At 40.0% G+C, this 18,430-nt stretch overlaps 1 protein-coding gene across 3 annotated transcripts in view; it reads right to left on the bottom strand.

Annotated features, from left to right (window-relative positions):
* The window catches only part of CHD7 (chromodomain helicase DNA binding protein 7), a 129,917-nt gene that overhangs the window by 14,963 nt on the left and 96,524 nt on the right, over window positions 1-18,430 (bottom strand). For all 3 annotated transcript variants that reach the window (XM_088469315.1, XM_088469314.1, XM_088469316.1), the window contains exons 8-23: window positions 17,950-18,064; window positions 15,233-15,316; window positions 14,407-14,544; window positions 14,186-14,307; window positions 12,361-12,604; window positions 11,348-11,524; window positions 10,238-10,381; window positions 9,718-9,979; window positions 7,029-7,239; window positions 5,154-5,349; window positions 4,647-4,814; window positions 4,318-4,497; window positions 3,128-3,238; window positions 2,834-3,039; window positions 2,423-2,622; window positions 1,570-1,729 (exon numbers count right to left, since the gene is read on the bottom strand). In XM_088469315.1, coding sequence (XP_088325441.1) covers window positions 1,570-1,729; window positions 2,423-2,622; window positions 2,834-3,039; window positions 3,128-3,238; window positions 4,318-4,497; window positions 4,647-4,814; window positions 5,154-5,349; window positions 7,029-7,239; window positions 9,718-9,979; window positions 10,238-10,381; window positions 11,348-11,524; window positions 12,361-12,604; window positions 14,186-14,307; window positions 14,407-14,544; window positions 15,233-15,316; window positions 17,950-18,064 — 2,718 coding nt within the window. The remainder of the gene's footprint in view (window positions 1-1,569; window positions 1,730-2,422; window positions 2,623-2,833; window positions 3,040-3,127; window positions 3,239-4,317; window positions 4,498-4,646; window positions 4,815-5,153; window positions 5,350-7,028; window positions 7,240-9,717; window positions 9,980-10,237; window positions 10,382-11,347; window positions 11,525-12,360; window positions 12,605-14,185; window positions 14,308-14,406; window positions 14,545-15,232; window positions 15,317-17,949; window positions 18,065-18,430) is intronic.

The following is an 18,430-nucleotide window of genomic DNA, read 5'->3' as shown; positions in this document are numbered from 1 at the left end:
ATTTCACCCTTGTCAGACCTTAGATCATGAGATTAATGTTGCATATTATGTGTAGGGGGTTAAGGGGGGAGGCGCACGCATAATTAGTCAGTTGCTATGTACACATCTGGAATAGGAAGCGTGATACAGTAGCACTGGTTCCTTTTGAGGTCTCAATATGAAGCTAAACCGATAATTACAATCTAATAAAGATGGAATTTATCTTAATTTGTCATAATTTTGAAATATTGAAGTATTTTATTTTTTTTTGCCTTCCTGCCTTAGAATCTTGGATCCATATATTTATTTTGTAAGTACCAGAAAAAATAGTAACACAAAAAGGCAGTCTTTAATGTACACTAATACATATACACGATTTTTACTATACTTTGTTTTTTTATGTGACTTCACAAAATAATCCATTAATAAAGACCCAATAAAATGTATAACACACATCTAATTCTGTAACATGAACTGTAAATGTATATGAAATTATTCTGAGACACTGCTAGGCCATAACAATACTAGAACGTATATGGTAATCACATGTTGTTGGGATTTTAAGACTAAAACTGGAGCTTTTGCCTGACTAAGAAATAATGCATACAACTAATAATTATTTAGACTAGTGGTTGGCCAGATGTTAAGGATATTCAGCTTTAATGCAGGTGTGTGGGTTATGATCAACTCATTTATCTGTGCTGACACACTCTCAATAGGAGGCATTTGTGGCTCCTGAGCTGAAACGTCATCTATCTGCAGGTGGCAGTCTTTGTACTCGTTACAGTTAGGGAGGCGATAAATGCCCTTGGCTGTTTAGAAGAGGGCAGTACTGAATACATTTCCTAAGCACACTGAAGGAGACTTCACGTGTGCAACCAAGATCTGGATTTTAGGTAGCAAAGGTGGGGGGGGGGAGTGTGCTGGCTGCACTCTAACAATCACCAAATGGATGGAATTAAAGTATGTCAGTTACGTCAGCATAAAACTACAATGGGATCTTTAACACGTAACAAATAAGGATTTTGTTACTGCCGTGTGTGGATGAATTACAACAGTTTCATGCTTATTTTCATTACCACAGTACAGGTGCGACTACAATGCTAGAACCCATGCATTCATAAAGATGTTTAGCAGCAAAGAGGAAAAAAAAAAAAAAACAGACAAAAAACAAATAACCAAAAGAAAGGCGATTGTTTCCAGAACAAATAACAAAACATATGTAAGCATATGGGTAAATATGAATGGATCCAAAATTGCCAATTCATCATCTCAGGTGCAATTTAAATTCATTTTCATGTGGGCTCAGATCCCCAACAACTAATATAATACCAACCAATTTGGAAAATTACCAACAAAGACAAACAAAGCCTCGTCTAAAAAACAAAGCACTTTTTCTTTTTATGTACACGCAGCAGATCTTCATCAGCACAAAAGTAACATGTAGTGAGAAGCACGAGCCAGACACCGCCGCCTTACAGAAGCTCTTTCTACCTTCACACTGAACGCTCTGTGGTCAGGGTGTGAATCAGTGCTATTTGTCTCTGGCCTGTGGTCACACATTAGAAGAAAGACACTTTCACTGCTTACTTGTTACAATGATGCTTAAGGTGCTTTTTGTAGCTATCCTCCTGAAACAAGGTGTCTGGGTTACAGCTGGGGAGCCAGTCCGCATGCTTGAGCACAGGCTGAGCGTTCTGGCTCTTCACCTTCTTTCCTTTCCTTCCCCTGGGTACTGGGGCAGAGAGGCCTGAATGAGAACACTAGAGTTAGAGTGTTCGGAGACACAGGACATCAGAGAGACTACAGAGAACACAGTCTCCTCCCAGAAACTACAAGACACATTATACAAGAGACCAATGAAATAAAATGTAGAGATTACACTAATAAATTCAGGAAGAAAACATGTGGCATAATCATCTTAAAATGCTTTTTTTGTGTAAGTATTATCAATTTAGTGATCTAATGTTTATTTTTATGTATAACATATCAGAATTATAAAAACTGGAACACCAAAGATAATATCTCCACATGCAGTAAAAGCATGAAGTTAAATGCAATAAAAAGTTTAAATGTGGTGAGATTACTACTACTTATTAGCACTCTCATCATTAAACCTTTGCAATCTGACAGTTACATTCAGAGAATCCTGGTTTAGTACATAGGACGCAGTGCACGGTTTTTAAATAGTGCCATGAAAGCCAATACTGTAATATTAATCTTCAGGGTAATATAGAATGTGTTTTCTGCGGCAGTGGTATCAATAAATTACAACAGAAACATTCTTCTTTAAAACATTACAGAACACAAAGCTTTACAATAATGGAAAGAAAGCATTGTGGCATGTCACAATATTGTAACTTTCTTCCAATCATAGCCTCATAGAAGCAATTAAACTTCTGTGGTTTTAATATACATAACTAGCATGACTCTGGATACCTACCAGAGTGGTTCACCAGAGCACGAGTCTGCCCATCTTCTGTTGGTGTAATGAGGTCCCAGATGAAACTCTTGATGTTCTCATCCCCTCTGTAATGGTTCAGACAGTAGACCAGAATGGTACGACAGATGGTTTCCACGTCTTGTTCAGAAAGCTGACGCTTGAAACGCCCGTGGGAAAGAATATCTGTCCAGCGTCCCCACCTACCACCAAATTGAAAAGGTTCACACTGTGCTCCAAAGACAGCTATGCAAGTGCATAAAAATACAAATCCAGATGCCTAATAAGTGATGACATGTGAGATGGAAACTACATCTGTCATTAACAGGGTGCTGAAAACCTTACGCCATGTCATGTTCTATATTATGTGCACACAGTCACACAGCAGCAACAGATCAAGAACTATGAACGTACCCATAGACCAGAAGATTCTTCTCAACTCTGAAACATTCACTTCTTGCATAGCCCTGAGATTTGTCCTGTGGCCGACGTGGCTTGATGTTGGGTTTGTCCTCAGAATCACTCTCTAAGTCAGAAAATTCCATCAGTTCATCCTCCTTTACGGCACTGTACAATCTGGTCTGTTTTCTTACTCGTGGGGTATCAATGACCAAGGTGTTCTACAATGTTAAATTGAATGCACAGATAAAAAGTATGTAAAAGAACCAAGTACCCATTATACTGTGAAACTTTAAGGCACATACTTACTCTTCCATTTAACATATCAAGATCAAGTTCTGCTTTCTTTGCCCACTTTTGCCAGAAATTGGGGTCATCCAAAGAGATGTCTGTGCGATTACCAGAAGCAACAAAACTGGCCTGGTATAAACATAAAAAATGACTATAGCATAAAAGTGCAACCTGCCAAAATATAAAACTTTCCCTTACTACAGAACTAACAAATGCAAATCAGCAATTAGACCAATCAGCAATTAGCTTTTTGTTATATCCAATGCAAACTAGATAATCAAAGCAAATGTTTTATTGGTTGCTATGGTTTGGTGCAGAATCACAGCCCGAACAATGCTAGAAAACCTATATTATACATTGCATCAACGAAAGGAATCATATTCCATGATTTCTACTATCAGAAAAGACTATTACAATTAGCCATTCTAGTTGCTGGAAGCTAGCAGAGCCAGGTAAGCATGCGAGATCTGTGGAAGTGCAGCAACATCCTATAATATTTATTTCCCTACTACAAGACCGCAGAAATGTGATGGCACTGAGTCTCAGCCTAATGCTGGGTACCCACTGACAGATATATAACGCCCGTTCAATGGAACGGGCGATATATCTGTAGTGCATTGGCGGTTGTGTACAGACAATATGTCTGTGAATTACGTAATTCAAAGACATATCGCATCTTCCCTGCTGCACAGCCGATGCATCTTGCAGTTATAGTCGGCACATCTGGCAGTGTGTACAGGCGACCCACTAATCGCCTGTACACTTGCTGCAGGGACCAGACAGTGACTGACAACTTAACTCGGCCAGGTGTCAGTGATGTCAGATCAGACACATCGGCCAAACGATTGGTAAGTGTGTATGCACTTACCAATCATTTGATAGGTCGATGGGTCAGTCGTCGACCATGTGTGTACCCAGCTTAAAAAATTACTGAAAATTCACTATATGTTCCTTTAGAAGCACCATGTAGTTTCTTAGTGGAAACCTTTAAATATAAGCCTGGATACTGCACTACATCACAATGTATGGCCTGTTTTTCGCACTGTCTACCACTGCACAGTAATGTAAAAGGAATAATAAAAGTAGTAATCATATCATACAGAGTTATAGAGGCCCACATCAACACATTAATGATTGGTCGCCAGATCACATGAAGATAAACCATAATGAAACAATCTTACAACCCAATTACAGAAATGACAACATACTTTAGCAAAGGTTGAGCCCTTTCCCTCAGACTCAATAGTGATGGTGTGGGTTCTTCTGGAGAGAATTTGATCTATATCTTCTTCACAGAACTTGGAGCCTTCATCTTCTTCATCCATCAGAGCACCATATGCACCTTTCCGCAGCAGGTCTTCTATTTCCTTTTTAGAAAGCTGTTGTACCTGCAGGCAGGGACAGGAGAACAGTCATCTCTGTTGGCTCTTGAGAAATCCCTTTCATGTAGCAGACTGGTGCAACACAGGCAATGAGGGATCCCTGTAGCGTGCGCGCATATTTTGTGGCATTCTTCTACACAATTCTACAGACTTACCCCATTGGTAGCATTTTCTCTTCCGCTCATAGACTGCAATACTGCCTTGTCCAGGCCGAGTTTCAAGCTGGCCTTATCAAACATCTCCCGCTCATAGGAATTCCTTGTGATCAGCCGATAAATTTTCACAGATTTACTTTGACCAATGCGATGACATCGAGCCTGAGCCTAAAGAACAGCACCAAAAATAAATCTCTTTGGAAGCACCATGTCTTTATGTAGTGACTGCAATTTAGGACTAACCATATTAGGCAAACAATGTACTGAAGTGGCACAGCCTTACGTATTACGGGTTTAATAGTTAAATCATTTTATCGTTTCTATATTAAAACCCTATTATTTCCCATCTTATCACAACTATAAGTGCGAAACTAAACAATCGGTAACATCACCAAATAACAACAACAGTGACACCTGCTAGAATCAGAGATACATCCTGTAAAATTTAAACCACATTTAAGATTCATACTTCAAAAAGCAGATTAACAGTACAGCAAAGGCGCTTACCTGAAGGTCATTCTGGGGGTTCCAGTCAGAATCAAAGATAATGCAAGTATCAGCAGCAGTTAAATTAATGCCCAGACCTCCTGCCCTTGTACACAGCAGGAACACAAACCTATCAGAATCAGGCTTGGAGAATCTGTCAATAGCAGCCTGGCGAAGGTTGCCTCTCACTCTGCCATCAATTCTCTCATATGGGTATCTGAAAAGGAAGGGTTATCATCAAGACCAGTACTTCAATTTATTCTATTTACTTAAAACAAACGCCTACAACAGCCTCCTCGAAAAGGTTGATGTATTTCAACTGCAAACTTGTGAACGGAATTACAATGAGGGGCTGCTGTTTGCCTGCCACATGGTTCTCTATTCAGCAGCACTGCAGTGGGCATAGCCCTGCTGTTACAAGTCACATTCACATTCTAGATGGATCTGAACTTTCACTGGGGATTGAGTCACTTGGAGGGGTTTAAACAGCATCATTTAGACAATCAAGACATGTCAGTTTCCAGGTGAATTTCGCTAAAAAGCTCAATAATGGGTTAAATTACATGGGACAGGTATGCAGAGGTGTAAATGATGTGGGACAGGTATGCAGAGGTGTAAATAATGTGGGACAGGTATGCGGAGGTGTAAATGATGTGGGACAGGTATGCGGAGGTGTAAATGATGTGGGACAGGTATGCGGAGGTGTAAATGATGTGGGACAGGTATGTGGAGGTGTAAATGATGTAGGACAGGTATGTGGAGGTGTAAATGATGTGGGACAGGTATGTGGAGGTGTAAATGATGTGGGACAGGTATGTGGAGGTGTAAATGATGTGGGACAGGTATGTGGAGGTGTAAATGATGTGGGACAGGTATGTGGAGGTGTAAATGATGTGGGACAGGTATGTGGAGGTGTAAATGATGTGGGACAGGTATGGGGAGGTGTAAATGATGTGGGACAGGTATGCAGAGGTGCAAATGATGTGGGACAGGTATGCAGAGGTGTAAATGATGTGGGACAGGTATGTGGAGGTGTAAATGATGTGGGACAGGTATGTGGAGGTGTAAATGATGTGGGACAGGTATGTGGAGGTGTAAATGATGTGTGACAGGTATGCAGGGGTGTAAATGATGTGGTACAGGTATGTGGAGGTGTAAATGATGTGGGACAGGTATGTGGAGCTGTTGTCTTGAGGCACTTAGAAATTGCAGATGAAAGGTAAAAGTGTTTATTCCAAATTTTGACAAACTTGTATAAAAGCACTGAAAAATTACTATCCAAACATTTTTCTGTAGTCGCTTGCTATCATTTTTCAACAATCAATAAAATGTGCAAAAATCAGCCATTTGACACCTTTTAAAAACCTCCAGTACTTTCCTTATGGCCACTAACAGCCTCCTGTATGGCTCTGCTATCTCAGTTACCACTATGTATGGGGTCCAGGGTGGTTTCCATACTTTTTCATATACTACTCCCAGGGGGAATTTTGGAAAAAAGTTGTGCAACCTCACCGTGACTAACGCAAATTGCCATTTGTAACTAGTTCTCGCTTTTCTCGAGGTGCATGCATTTGTGCGATGTATGCGAGTTTCGCAAAACATTTACTTTCGCAAACTCACACCTACTTGGATAAACCCCAATAAATATTTGTGGTAAGAAGACAGCAGCATTTATAGTTTGCTGTCATTTTTAAATATTATTGATAAAAAAAGAGCAACTACTTTAGAAGTTTACCTCCCAATTTCAGGTATTAAAAAAAGTAATAAAACCAGGAGTAATGTGGACAGTAATAGGGGACTACAGAACTTTTCCCCCAACAGTAAACCTAACTGGGGCACAGATCTGTTTTGTGACCGGAACTACTGGTTACCATTCAAGCTGGCGCACGTATTCACCTGCGTTGGATGAGGTAGTCTTCCAGAATGTCCAAACAACGCACCATCTGGGAGAAGATGAGCACCCTGTGGCCACCAGCTTTCAGTTTTGGCAGCAGCTTGTCAATCAGTACTAGTTTGCCGGCGGCCTGGATCATAGCCTGGAGCGGAAAATCTGGAAAGTCACCATTGTGCGCTTCTTTAAATTCTTCCAAAATTTTCTCTTCAGCACCTACAGAGATTTAGAGACTGCTGGTAAACGGGAGGGTGGAACGTGAAGCCGCAGCGCTATTCCGTGGAACACAACATGCTTTTGTAGTAAGCAATGAAATGGTTAAAACAGAGGGGGGGGGGTGCAGATAAGTCTAATGGACAATTTACAGTGATATAGAGCTAGAGCCTGGCTCTCCGGCAATAGCTGAACTGGAGAGATCATCCTCTGCTAACTAATGGCACTGTTGTGCTAACATCTGACAACTAGCGCAATTACCATACAAACAAATTAAATAGATCTATTATTTTTCTGCCAAATGTAGCACTGAAGAGAACACTTTAAATAGAGACCAATTATGTCCCACTTGAAGGTTAGTCAGTGCCCAGAATTCTACAATGTTTTAAAGGTTAATGCAGCTTTAAGGAAATACATTTTTATCTATTAACTCTTCTAATACACAGACAACAAATGATGCCACTGTACTCAAACCAGCCAACAAACCAATCCATGTAAAGCGAGGGGCTTTGTGCGCTCGCTAAGTGATTGGGAAATCCTGAAAATACGACATGGCGAGAATTCGGCGGCTATGGGTTTGACAAACAAGTGGTCTTTATTGCTGTAAAGGCAACTCCTATCCAAGGCTTAAGGGTAGGCTCAGAGTCCAATTGTAGAAATTGCAAGCAGGGCTCAGAGGAAAGCACAAGCCGGCAACGACAAGCAAACAGACGGTGCATGCGGTTCCTGACTGAGTCAGCAGCACGGGGCCTGGGGCAAACTGCCCAGGATGAAATCCGCCCCCACGAGTGACAGCCTTGTCTAAAAATGTTATTGTGAGTGAGAGTCACAGCCTAAGGGAAAAGGAAATAGGGGGCTGTAGGACCCTGCACATCAATCACTGCAGGTTACCAGGTTGTAATTAAATATAATTTGCAAACAGTTTTATGAGGGAGTAAGGCGGAAATGCAGATGTGCCTTTAAAGTGACAACCACTAACATTTCCTACAGTACCTCGCTGCAAATTGATGTTCGCATGTTACAGAGTATTATTAGAGTATACTGTATAATGAATTTGTGATGGAAAAATGCAGACACTATAGATTCTCTACACCACACAAAGGCAAGAAGACAACGGTAAATTTCTGATGTACAAATTTCTTACAAAAACCCAGCACAGTTGGGAATACAGGGCAAAGATACAGATCAGAGAGCATCACACTGGCTTCCAAATTATTTGTTCAAACAAATCCACACAGAATATGAAGACTAACAATTTACTAACAAGCTCATCGGCTTCCTCTCAAATCTCCATTAAATTTGAGTATCACGCTATAACTTCAATATTGGGATAACAGCAATGAAAGGATAATTACACAGACAGAAAAACTATTCTTTCAGATTTTCATCACGACCTTCAACATTTGATTTATACAATATACATTATTTCATAAACACACATAATATATCTCACACGGTATCCAGATTTATATAGATACATGCATTTTTGTGTTTTGCCTTTGCTGACGATATTAATCTCTCCATACTTATCTATCCCAATCTAATTTAGTAGCATTAAAGTGATGCTTCTTTAGCTAAACTATGAATTACACACTCAAAATTGTATTGGTCACAAAATAACCTCAACAATAAAGAGAAGGTAGCAAGGTAAGAGGATGTAGTTTAAATCCTGGGGCTCAGAATGCAGACACCAGCATCCCGACAGTAAGTACTGGGGTTAGGAGAAGGTTGGGATGCCAGTGTCGAGATTTTGACCGCCAGCATCCCGTACCCAACCCAGGTAAAAGTTATTGACTGTACAGAATTATTTGGGGTAAGTGAAACATTCGTTAATATAATTATCAAAATACTGTACGCCATAAAGAACGCATGATAACCATTTGCCCCTACTGTTATTACATCATAAACAATCACTCTTCTATTCTATCATCCTCTTAAGCTACTCACTAGAAAATCTTAAGCAAGCTGTAAAAAAAAAAATAATTCACCACTTCATTTCTACATTAACCGTTTTAGACAGACACACACAGTGTGTTAGAAAACACAAAAATGGTACAAATAAGAATGTAGGCACCACAATAGCTAACAGCCATATTGCTTTACAAGTTAAAAACAGCCATAGAATACTTCAGTATTTAATCTACAGTATATTTTACTGAACTCCACAACAATTAAACCAAATATATGTAATTTGCAAGGCCACTCATCAGATGACAAATAATCCAGGATTTTAAAGTGGGACAGTCACCACCACAAACCAAAAGCCCTTCTGCCCCTAGAAATGGGATAAAACGTTAGACCTTAGGGTAACCCTATATTTATTGCTAAGGAAACAGCTTTCCTGCAGAGCTCTGTGCAAAACGTTGGTGCATAGCCCCCTGAAGAACTGGAAATAATAGAATAGAATACATTAAAGCCTTGAAAGCTGAGAAGAAATTGCTTACGCCATCGGCCAGATATTTTAATGACCTGCAGACTCACCATTAATAAGGTAGGGATGATTGCAGCATTTCCTCAGCTCCATCATAGTGTTTAGAAGATTGGGGACATTGGCATGGCCGCCTCCGCCTCCTTTGGAGAGGAAAGCAAAGTTCTTCTCCAGGATGGCTCTGTAATATTTCTTCTGGATGTTGGTCAGCTCTACTTCAATAATGGTTTCTTCTTTTGGGGCCAAGTTCTTCTCAACATCTTCCTTAAGACGTCTTAACATCATTGGTTTCAGGATCCCTTGTAGTTTTTGTACCTATGGCCAGGGTTTGTTTATTTAACAAAAAAAAACAAAAAACTTTGTTTAACAACATAATTGTATTTTGGCAAGGCTAAGTTCTCCTCTTTTTATATATATCTAAATATGTGCCCTAGCCAGCCAGAAGCTAATACAAGAGACCAGCTTCTCTCCCCATTGTGATTTCTTGCACTTTTGATCCAAGAGCCGCATTTCATTAAAACAGCTTCCGATACCTATAGCTGTTTGTACGAGATGAATTGCGCTATATTGTACCTGTTCTTCAGTTTTCAGATCGCCAAACTCTTGCATGAAGTTGCTCTCTGAAGGGAAGCGGTCTGGCTCCAGGAAATTCAGCAGGCTGAAGAGCTCTTCCACAGTGTTTTGCAAAGGGGTCCCTGTTAGCAGCACTTTGTGTTCCTGAAAACACAGCAAGCGAAGAATGAGACCAGGAGAGCAAGCAGCCATTCCACAACAAAGGCAGGACCTCTTCACAGTCCCCGATTGAGAGCTGACTTTAAGCCCACACAAAGCTCATTCAACAGCATCAGGCCCTTTAGAAACAGGTGCTAAATCCTAAAAGATACTTGGATTATAACAAATCAAGACTGGATAGGACTAAGTGACACCACACGCCATAAAAGATTTTTATTAAAAAAAATTCATATAAAAATAGACAAAAACGGGCGCAATTTAAGTAGCGTAAAATAGATTTCTGCCAATGACCCACAAAGTGCATTAGGTTAAGGGATGATACTAGTAAATAGCAAATAGATGGGATGCATTATTATGTATATTGGTGCAGCCCACAAAATGGCGGTGTCTGATGTGTGCAGGAAACAAGTAGGATTACACAGGCAATGCACTAATCGCTTTTAGGTGGTGTAAAAAAAATGTTCTACGAAGAGGAGTAAAATGTAAGGATACTACTGTAAACCTAACACACACAACCAGTATACTGCTGTTAGCAGGACAAGCTGGGAGGTGCAGTTCAGGAACAGCTGGACAACCACAGGTTATATAGCCTCACTATAACCCACAGCACAGCACTAAATCCAACCACAAAAATATAGGTCATGAAAGTTTTTCACTTTTCCATTCTAATTCCTGAAGAGCAGATGTCAAGTCCAACTTTAGCCCAGAGCCAGGCAGTGCTGATTCAGTAGTCACACGTGGCATATACTGTCACTTACTCACAAGTTGCTCTCCTCTAAAAGACTGAAGCAGCAGAAACAAGTGTGCACAGATACAGGTAGTCACAGGAATACAAACAAGGTACAAAGCACTAATGCACTTTTCCTGACCAAAATGTATTTTCATATCATCCTGCACCCTAACGGCCACCACACATGAAAAGACCACGTTAGGCATGCGCCAAATACTCACCAGATCCATCATCTTTAGTCCTTCCAATAGTTTGCAGTTCCTGTTCTTCAGTCGGTGAGCCTCATCAATAACCACACATCGCCAGTGTATGTTTCGGAGCTCAGGGCAGTCCGTCAGAATCATTTCAAACGTTGTGATGATGGCATGGAACTTATAGGCACCCTTTATTGCTCGTCTCTAATAGTAGAGAAAAAAAAATATATCATCAAGGTTAACTCATCAGTGAATCTGGGGATGTAATAAAATATATGGCAGAAACTTGCTACTCTCAAACTGCTTTTAAACAGCAACTTCAAGCTGCAGACACAGCTGGCCTGTTTAACCAAAGAGCGCCTGACCAGTGAATGACTACACAGCAGAAGATATAATAGGGTAGGCAAACCAAGTATCAGATAAATATCACCCACTCTAATAATACACTAGGCCAAGGCGCTGAATGTACAACAGTAAGCTATACTATAGTCCTGTTCTCCTTCTCCCTTATTACAGAAAATGCCCTATTTCCAGTAGTCTATTAAACAGATCCATCCACAGTTAACCATTAAATGTTCTACCTCCCATCTGTCCCACCTCCCAACCAGATTCGCAGACCTCAAAAAGGATGACGTTGCACCCAAAATGTATGGGTAAATTTATTAAAGTGAGTTTTTAGAATTGGAGATATTGCCCATAGCAACCAGATTCTAGCTATTATCTTCTAGAAGGTGCTAGTTACATGTTAAGTAGAATCTGATTGGTTGCAATGGGCAACATCTCCACTTCCAAAAACTCTCACTTTAGTAAATTTACCCCTTAGTGTTTCTTTGAGGATTGGGGCAGGTTTTCGGTCAGATTGGGAGTGGGGCTTATTTTGTCCCCATTTAATATGTCTAAATGTTAGGAGGTATGCACAGATATACCAGCACAACGGATGAATGAGAATGCCATTGTTCCCATTGAGACAAAATCTCACAGTTATCCCTTCACCAAAAAACTTTTCAACTGGGTTTCATAGATCTCAAACAAAGATTTACCTGTGGATCTTTAAAGTACATTTCATACAGTTGTATTGTTTTCCTGCTTGCTTGGCTTCCATGATAAACGATCACATTCAGCTCCGTCCACGTGCGGAATTCCCTCTCCCAGTTTGGGATTGTCGACAGTGGAGCAATTACCAAGTACGGACCATGAATGCCCTTTAAAAATATCTCGTACAGGAAAGTGATCGATTGGATGGTTTTGCCCAAACCCATCTCATCCGCTAAAATGCAATTCCGTCTACAAAGCAAAAGGGGTCAGAAAATTAGATAAAAGGACACCAGTTGCAATATTGAGTACATCATTAAGACAAAGAGCTAACGTTATGTCATCGCTTTACCACGATTTTTTACTTACTGCCACACTATATGGCAAGCAATCTAGGTTACACCTTACAATACATACTACAGGTTTTATTACCACTCCTTCTACAATATGGTTCATATTTAGGCACGAAAGGAGGAGGGTTAGGTTTAGGCACGAAGGGAGGAGGGTTAGGTTTAGGCACGAAGGGAGGAGGGTTAGGCTACAAGAAGGGAGGGTTAGGGTTAGAGGGGGGAATGGTAAGTATACTTACCCGACCCCTGTCGGGATACCAACCATCGGGATGCCGCTGTCGGTATTCTGACAGAAGGCACCCAGATAGCCGCCATTACATGCCCATTCTAATAGAACATGTATATACACTGACACTTCAAGTAACAGATCGTACATATATGGAATAGCTAGCAGCATTCATAATTAGCCATTCCTGGTATAACAAAGCAATAGAATATGAACGTTCTGTGTTACATGGCGATCAATAATCCCTATTACAATCTCTGTTAAGATGATTAATACTACGCCTCAGACAGGCACTTAGGGGAGATTCAATTAGCTGAGAGGTTCTGTCGGAATCTCACACTATGCTTCAGTAATGCGGGTTATGAGGGAAGGAAACCTCGCTCATTGTTGCATGCACCCGATAGAGGCGCGAGCAAAAAAAAAAAAAAAAACACGTGTTATCCTCCTGTGCGCAGCCGCCCATTGCAGGACAGAACCTCATGCTCAATTTAATCACCCTATCTGTATTATCATTAATAAACCATATTATATACATATAAAGACAGTGCGAAAAATTGACAGCATAACATTTAGACTTTTATAATACTGTCCCCTTAACCCTCGGTTCACCATGGTCCAGAACTCCAGCTGTTGAATCTCCCACAATGCTCTGCTCTAACCAATACAGCCTTAGGAGAGTAGATTTAATATTTTAAATAAATAAGCTACACACTTACAGGAGCAAGCTACACAGTACATCTCATAGCCTCGTTCATCATAGTAGGGTGGGAAGAGAAACTTTCCCTCTAATCCTAGCCTGGAAAGTATGCATCATCTCTTAACAGCTGTAATGGAGTACAACTAACGCGTGAGAGTCAGCCCAGCAATGATGTAGTGCTGCTATGATTCACTGTTTCTCTACACAGAATGTTCCCATCATAGGCATGCTTACAGTCTGGGGTTCCTAAACAGCGCAGAGGTGCAGCTGTCTTATGTTCCACTGGTTAACATAGCCGCAATCCATGAGGGCAGATTACACAGAAGTTGTCGCAAAGGGTTAAATGATTTCTTCTCTGGTCCTACTGAAGGTTTTGCAGAGAACACAAGCTTATAAAAGCAGCAAGCGCAGTAAAATATGGTTTTCAACATATTTTTTATAGAGTATAAACCTCGGTCCTAAGATGCCAATAAAATCTGTAAGGTTAAACTACACCATGAAACAAAAGCCATTACAGTTTACTAAAGCTACTGCAAGGAGAATGGGAAAAAAATACTTACGTATTGTACCAATTGAACAGCAGCCAGTTCACTCCCTCCAACTGGTATTCCCTGAGACTGTTATTGTTTTGATACTCCCTGGAACTCTCCGATTTCTTCCACTCGTCGGCAGGAGGTCGCTCCTGTTTCAAATGCAGTAAATCCCATTAGTGGTTTTCCGAAAGACCACATAACTGAGCTATTTTCAAATAAAAACACTGGTTGGCTGTGCCAATTCTTACCACGCGTTCGGTTTCTGGCTCCCTGCTCTGGAGTTTCTCATATTCTTCAATCTTTGCTGGATCCAAATCCTGTTTCAGCTCCCATGTACTATCCTCATATGGGAGGGAACACCACTTCACCAAGTAATGAGTCAAAGGCTTTGCAAAAAGGGCATCACAAGATTAGTACATAATAATTGCATCTTCTATATTAATTCATGAAATATCTTCTATCACATGTGTTAAAGATACATTTACACTTCTATATTGCAGGCATTTAAGAACAGGTCCAATCCCATACAGCAAAGATACACCACACAACCCCCCTTCCCCAAACCCTGCAAGCCCTTGAGGAAGACGCCGCACAGCATCCTCATCACCCAAGATGCCGCCGGACAAACCGTGTTCTCTAGGAGGACACTGAGTAAATCTTCACCTTGCCCAGCACAAAACCTGTTCGCCCCACCCCAAGGAGGCTACTGTGCAATCCCACCCCCAAGGAATTCAAAAGGATAAAAAGCAAGTATTAAGGTCATACTATTCTTTATTTAAAAAAAGCTGATGAGACAGCAGATAGAGCAGAAAGAGAAGAGGCTTCTGAATTAGTAGGGGCAAGAGGTCGAAACCCTCATCACAAAACACAGAGCCAACACTGTTGAGGTCAGTCATTACATTTCTATCTCAGAGTGCAAGCTACAAACCTTTGGAAAGGTTTTTTAGCACAGGTAGGAAAATATTTCAATGCTATTAATGTTTCCTTGACATTTATATTGGACAGGTCACAGTGGATTGTCAATTGTTCCAAAATGAAAGCATATTAAATAAAAAAATATATATGCAAATTTACCTCTCCCTTCTCATCTGTGCTGTTGGAAATATCCAATAACCGATCGACTTCCACATAGTCAGGATTAAACAGATCATCTTCAATCTGTTGACAAATAGGACAATCAGAGTCTTATTTACTGCATTCCTAAGGGAAAACCTCTCTCGGCCAAGGATGTATTTGTGCTGTTAGGGTCACAGAAACATGGAAATCCGACTCAACAACCTCAAACATGCTAATTGAAATGCTACAATTCAGCAAGATTGCTCCCCGTGAGGGTAAGAGACTCCTTCGACTTTGTTAACTGGGCCTCTTAATTACTGTGTGAAACCTTTTACAGCAGGAGAAAGTTGAAGAATATTTTAAATGAAGTGTGAAATTACAATTCACTAATGAGCAATCGAAAGGGCTTATAGCTCACACGGATTCTCGAAAACTACGGCTTGCAAGAGCGCGGTTTAAATGTAAGTGCTGGTGTCAGTTATCCATTGTCCTCCCAGTTACAATAAAATATTCTTTACCTTACATATTATATACCCTAGTTCTTCCTAGTAGCAAGTGATTGGGACCATCAAAACTCCTTATCCTAAATTCTAGGTTCATAAAAATATTTCAGGGAAGGAAAACAGCGTCTTCAATATTATCCGAAATGTATGTATATATACACAGACATATATACATACAGGGATATTTTTAGGTTCAGGAACTGTAGGTGGAGCTACTGGCACTCACTAAAATAATCAATACATTACCCCGTTGCCCTCTTCATAGCATGTGAAGCACATGTGGTTTCATAAATCAATACAACAAGCGGCACTCAGAGGTTTTTGAACAACGTGACAGACACCAGTCTTGCGTCAACGTTTCAATGTATATCACACATTTACGTCATATTTAATGATAGGTTCAGGAATGGAGTTCCTGCTGAAATATAGCAACCAATGATCTCTAGTTGGCGTCAATATATCAGCAGGGCAGACTATATGCTGCAATGACTGCTGCACATATACACCATATTACAAAATGACGTTAGCCTATATTAGGCAAGTTACCCATAATGCTATTCTACTTTACTGACACCTGTCTGGCTTAAAAATTGATAAACACAACTGAATACAGTGCATTCACCAGGAGCTGAAAGGGTGATTAAAAAAAATAATAATAAAAAACAAAATCTACTCTGTATTCAAAAATACAAGCCCCTTACATATGTAGATGACCTTTTTAACTTATTCTAAATAACTGCTGAGGCATTCAGATTATTGATGAGACACGTACGAAATGGTTTGCAGTAATGATGGGAAATCCCAGGATAATTTTAGATCCCCCCAGCCCCATTTCAACATATATCTTTTATTCAACTTCATATTGAGCATCTTCGGAAGACCAAGAGAGAAACCTTCAGGACTTTTATCCGCATGACCCTTGCTCTAGCTCTGCATACAGATCTAAGTGAAATTAAATTGGTGATCAGAAGCTCAGTCCCATGTGGGTAATTGTCTAAATCTGAGAAGGACAGCCACAATCCTCTGCATAATTAGCTCTTGGAGAGATATGGAACAGAATATGCATGAATAGCCATAGCTCAGACAGAAGAACATTGTTAACCCCTTGGCTAATCAAGGATTGTAACATGATGCAGCCAACCAGTGACAGCAGCAGAAAATATGTATATAGTAAAAGTTTCAGCAAAGTCCAATTACATTCTACACCTAACACCTAAATTACCACACCACGAAGTTCCTATATTCAAGATACCTTATATTCCCAATGAACACAACTCCTACCTTGTCTAAGTGGGGTTTTTAATAGGGAACAATTAATGCGTTGTACTTTAAATCCTGCAAAATATATGTTAAGTTAGCACTGATCAGCCACTAGAGCAGACAATGATGCAACGCTCCGTTATCTTGCAAATAAATTGAGTAAAACCTAAAATCACCAGGATATTTTGGCTTAGCCATATTTAAAATCACAGTTAACAGATTGAACATCTTGAAAAATACACAAAAATAAATAATTTGCCACTTCACGCCACATACCCAATGGCATGTGCGTGCTTATTTAGCATTGTAAGGATCGCTATTGGCTCCATGATTACTTCAAATACATAAAAAAAAAGAACACACTCTACTAAAACAGAATTCAAAGCAAGTAAAACAGCTAAGTCACATATAGTAACACCAGAATCAATGACTTGTTGTGCCTGAACCATTTACATGTATTTTTCAAATGTTACAAAAAGTTTGAAGTGCGTGCAAAAAATATTTAAACAAACAAAATCGCAGGGAAAAAATGTCTGAGAACTGACATGATGGCCTTAAATTTCTTCCAAAACAGGCAGCGCTGCATAGCAAAAAAATAAATAGAAATGCACAATGGCGTCCTATATATTCCTCATGCTTGAAGTTCAAATAAAAGTCATTTATAGTTCTGTAGAAAGAGCAACAATCTTACTTGAGGTGCAAGATGTCAATCAATGCATGAGGACATTCCACAATTCTTTATCGCCGTCAGAGGGGATAAAATGTAATATACATCCTGACAACAGGAAGATGACCAGCTTCCTGCTTGCACTAACTTATAAAGTATCTATTGCACAAAAACGAGGAAATCTCAACACTACAAAGCAAAGTAATGTCAGCTCTTTCCAGTACACATGCACTTTGTTACAAAGACACCAATCTTGGCTACAATGTAAACATAAAAGGTAATAGACGCACCTTATCATGTCTTACCTCTGAAAGGAACTTGTTTTGACCTTGCTTTGCCCGGAAACGCTTAATTTTTTGTTGAATCCTCTTGTCTTTCTCCAGACCTTCCACAGTGGCCCACTGGCAGTGCAAATATGAACTATGGGAGGAGAGAAAAACCCGAAACATTGGCAGTGAAGAACGCGCGCACAGAATTTTATCTCTCTTTATTGCTTATGACAATGTAATCAGACTTTATAACCTGCTGCTACTCAGATTATAAATATGGTGCAATAGTTCCCAGCTTTTGTGGTGCTGCCAACCCTAATGCCACAGGATTCATTTTTAATCACGGTAAAACATTGTAACAAAAAACAAAAACAAAGGTAGGTACATATCTGTATGCTAGAGTTAGTTATTTTGTGCCACTACCAGGTAATCAGTAACAAACCAAAACATATACATATAATATACATATATAATTACATTGCAGAAGTACAACATCTCTCTTAAGTGCGTACACACT

This window comes from Taudactylus pleione, unplaced genomic scaffold (assembly GCF_031769625.1).
Source record: "Taudactylus pleione unplaced genomic scaffold, aTauple2 ptg000090l, whole genome shotgun sequence".
NCBI lineage: Eukaryota > Metazoa > Chordata > Amphibia > Anura > Myobatrachidae > Taudactylus > Taudactylus pleione.
Note: the sequence above shows the minus strand (reverse complement) of the source record. Positions and strands in the feature narration are given on the sequence as shown.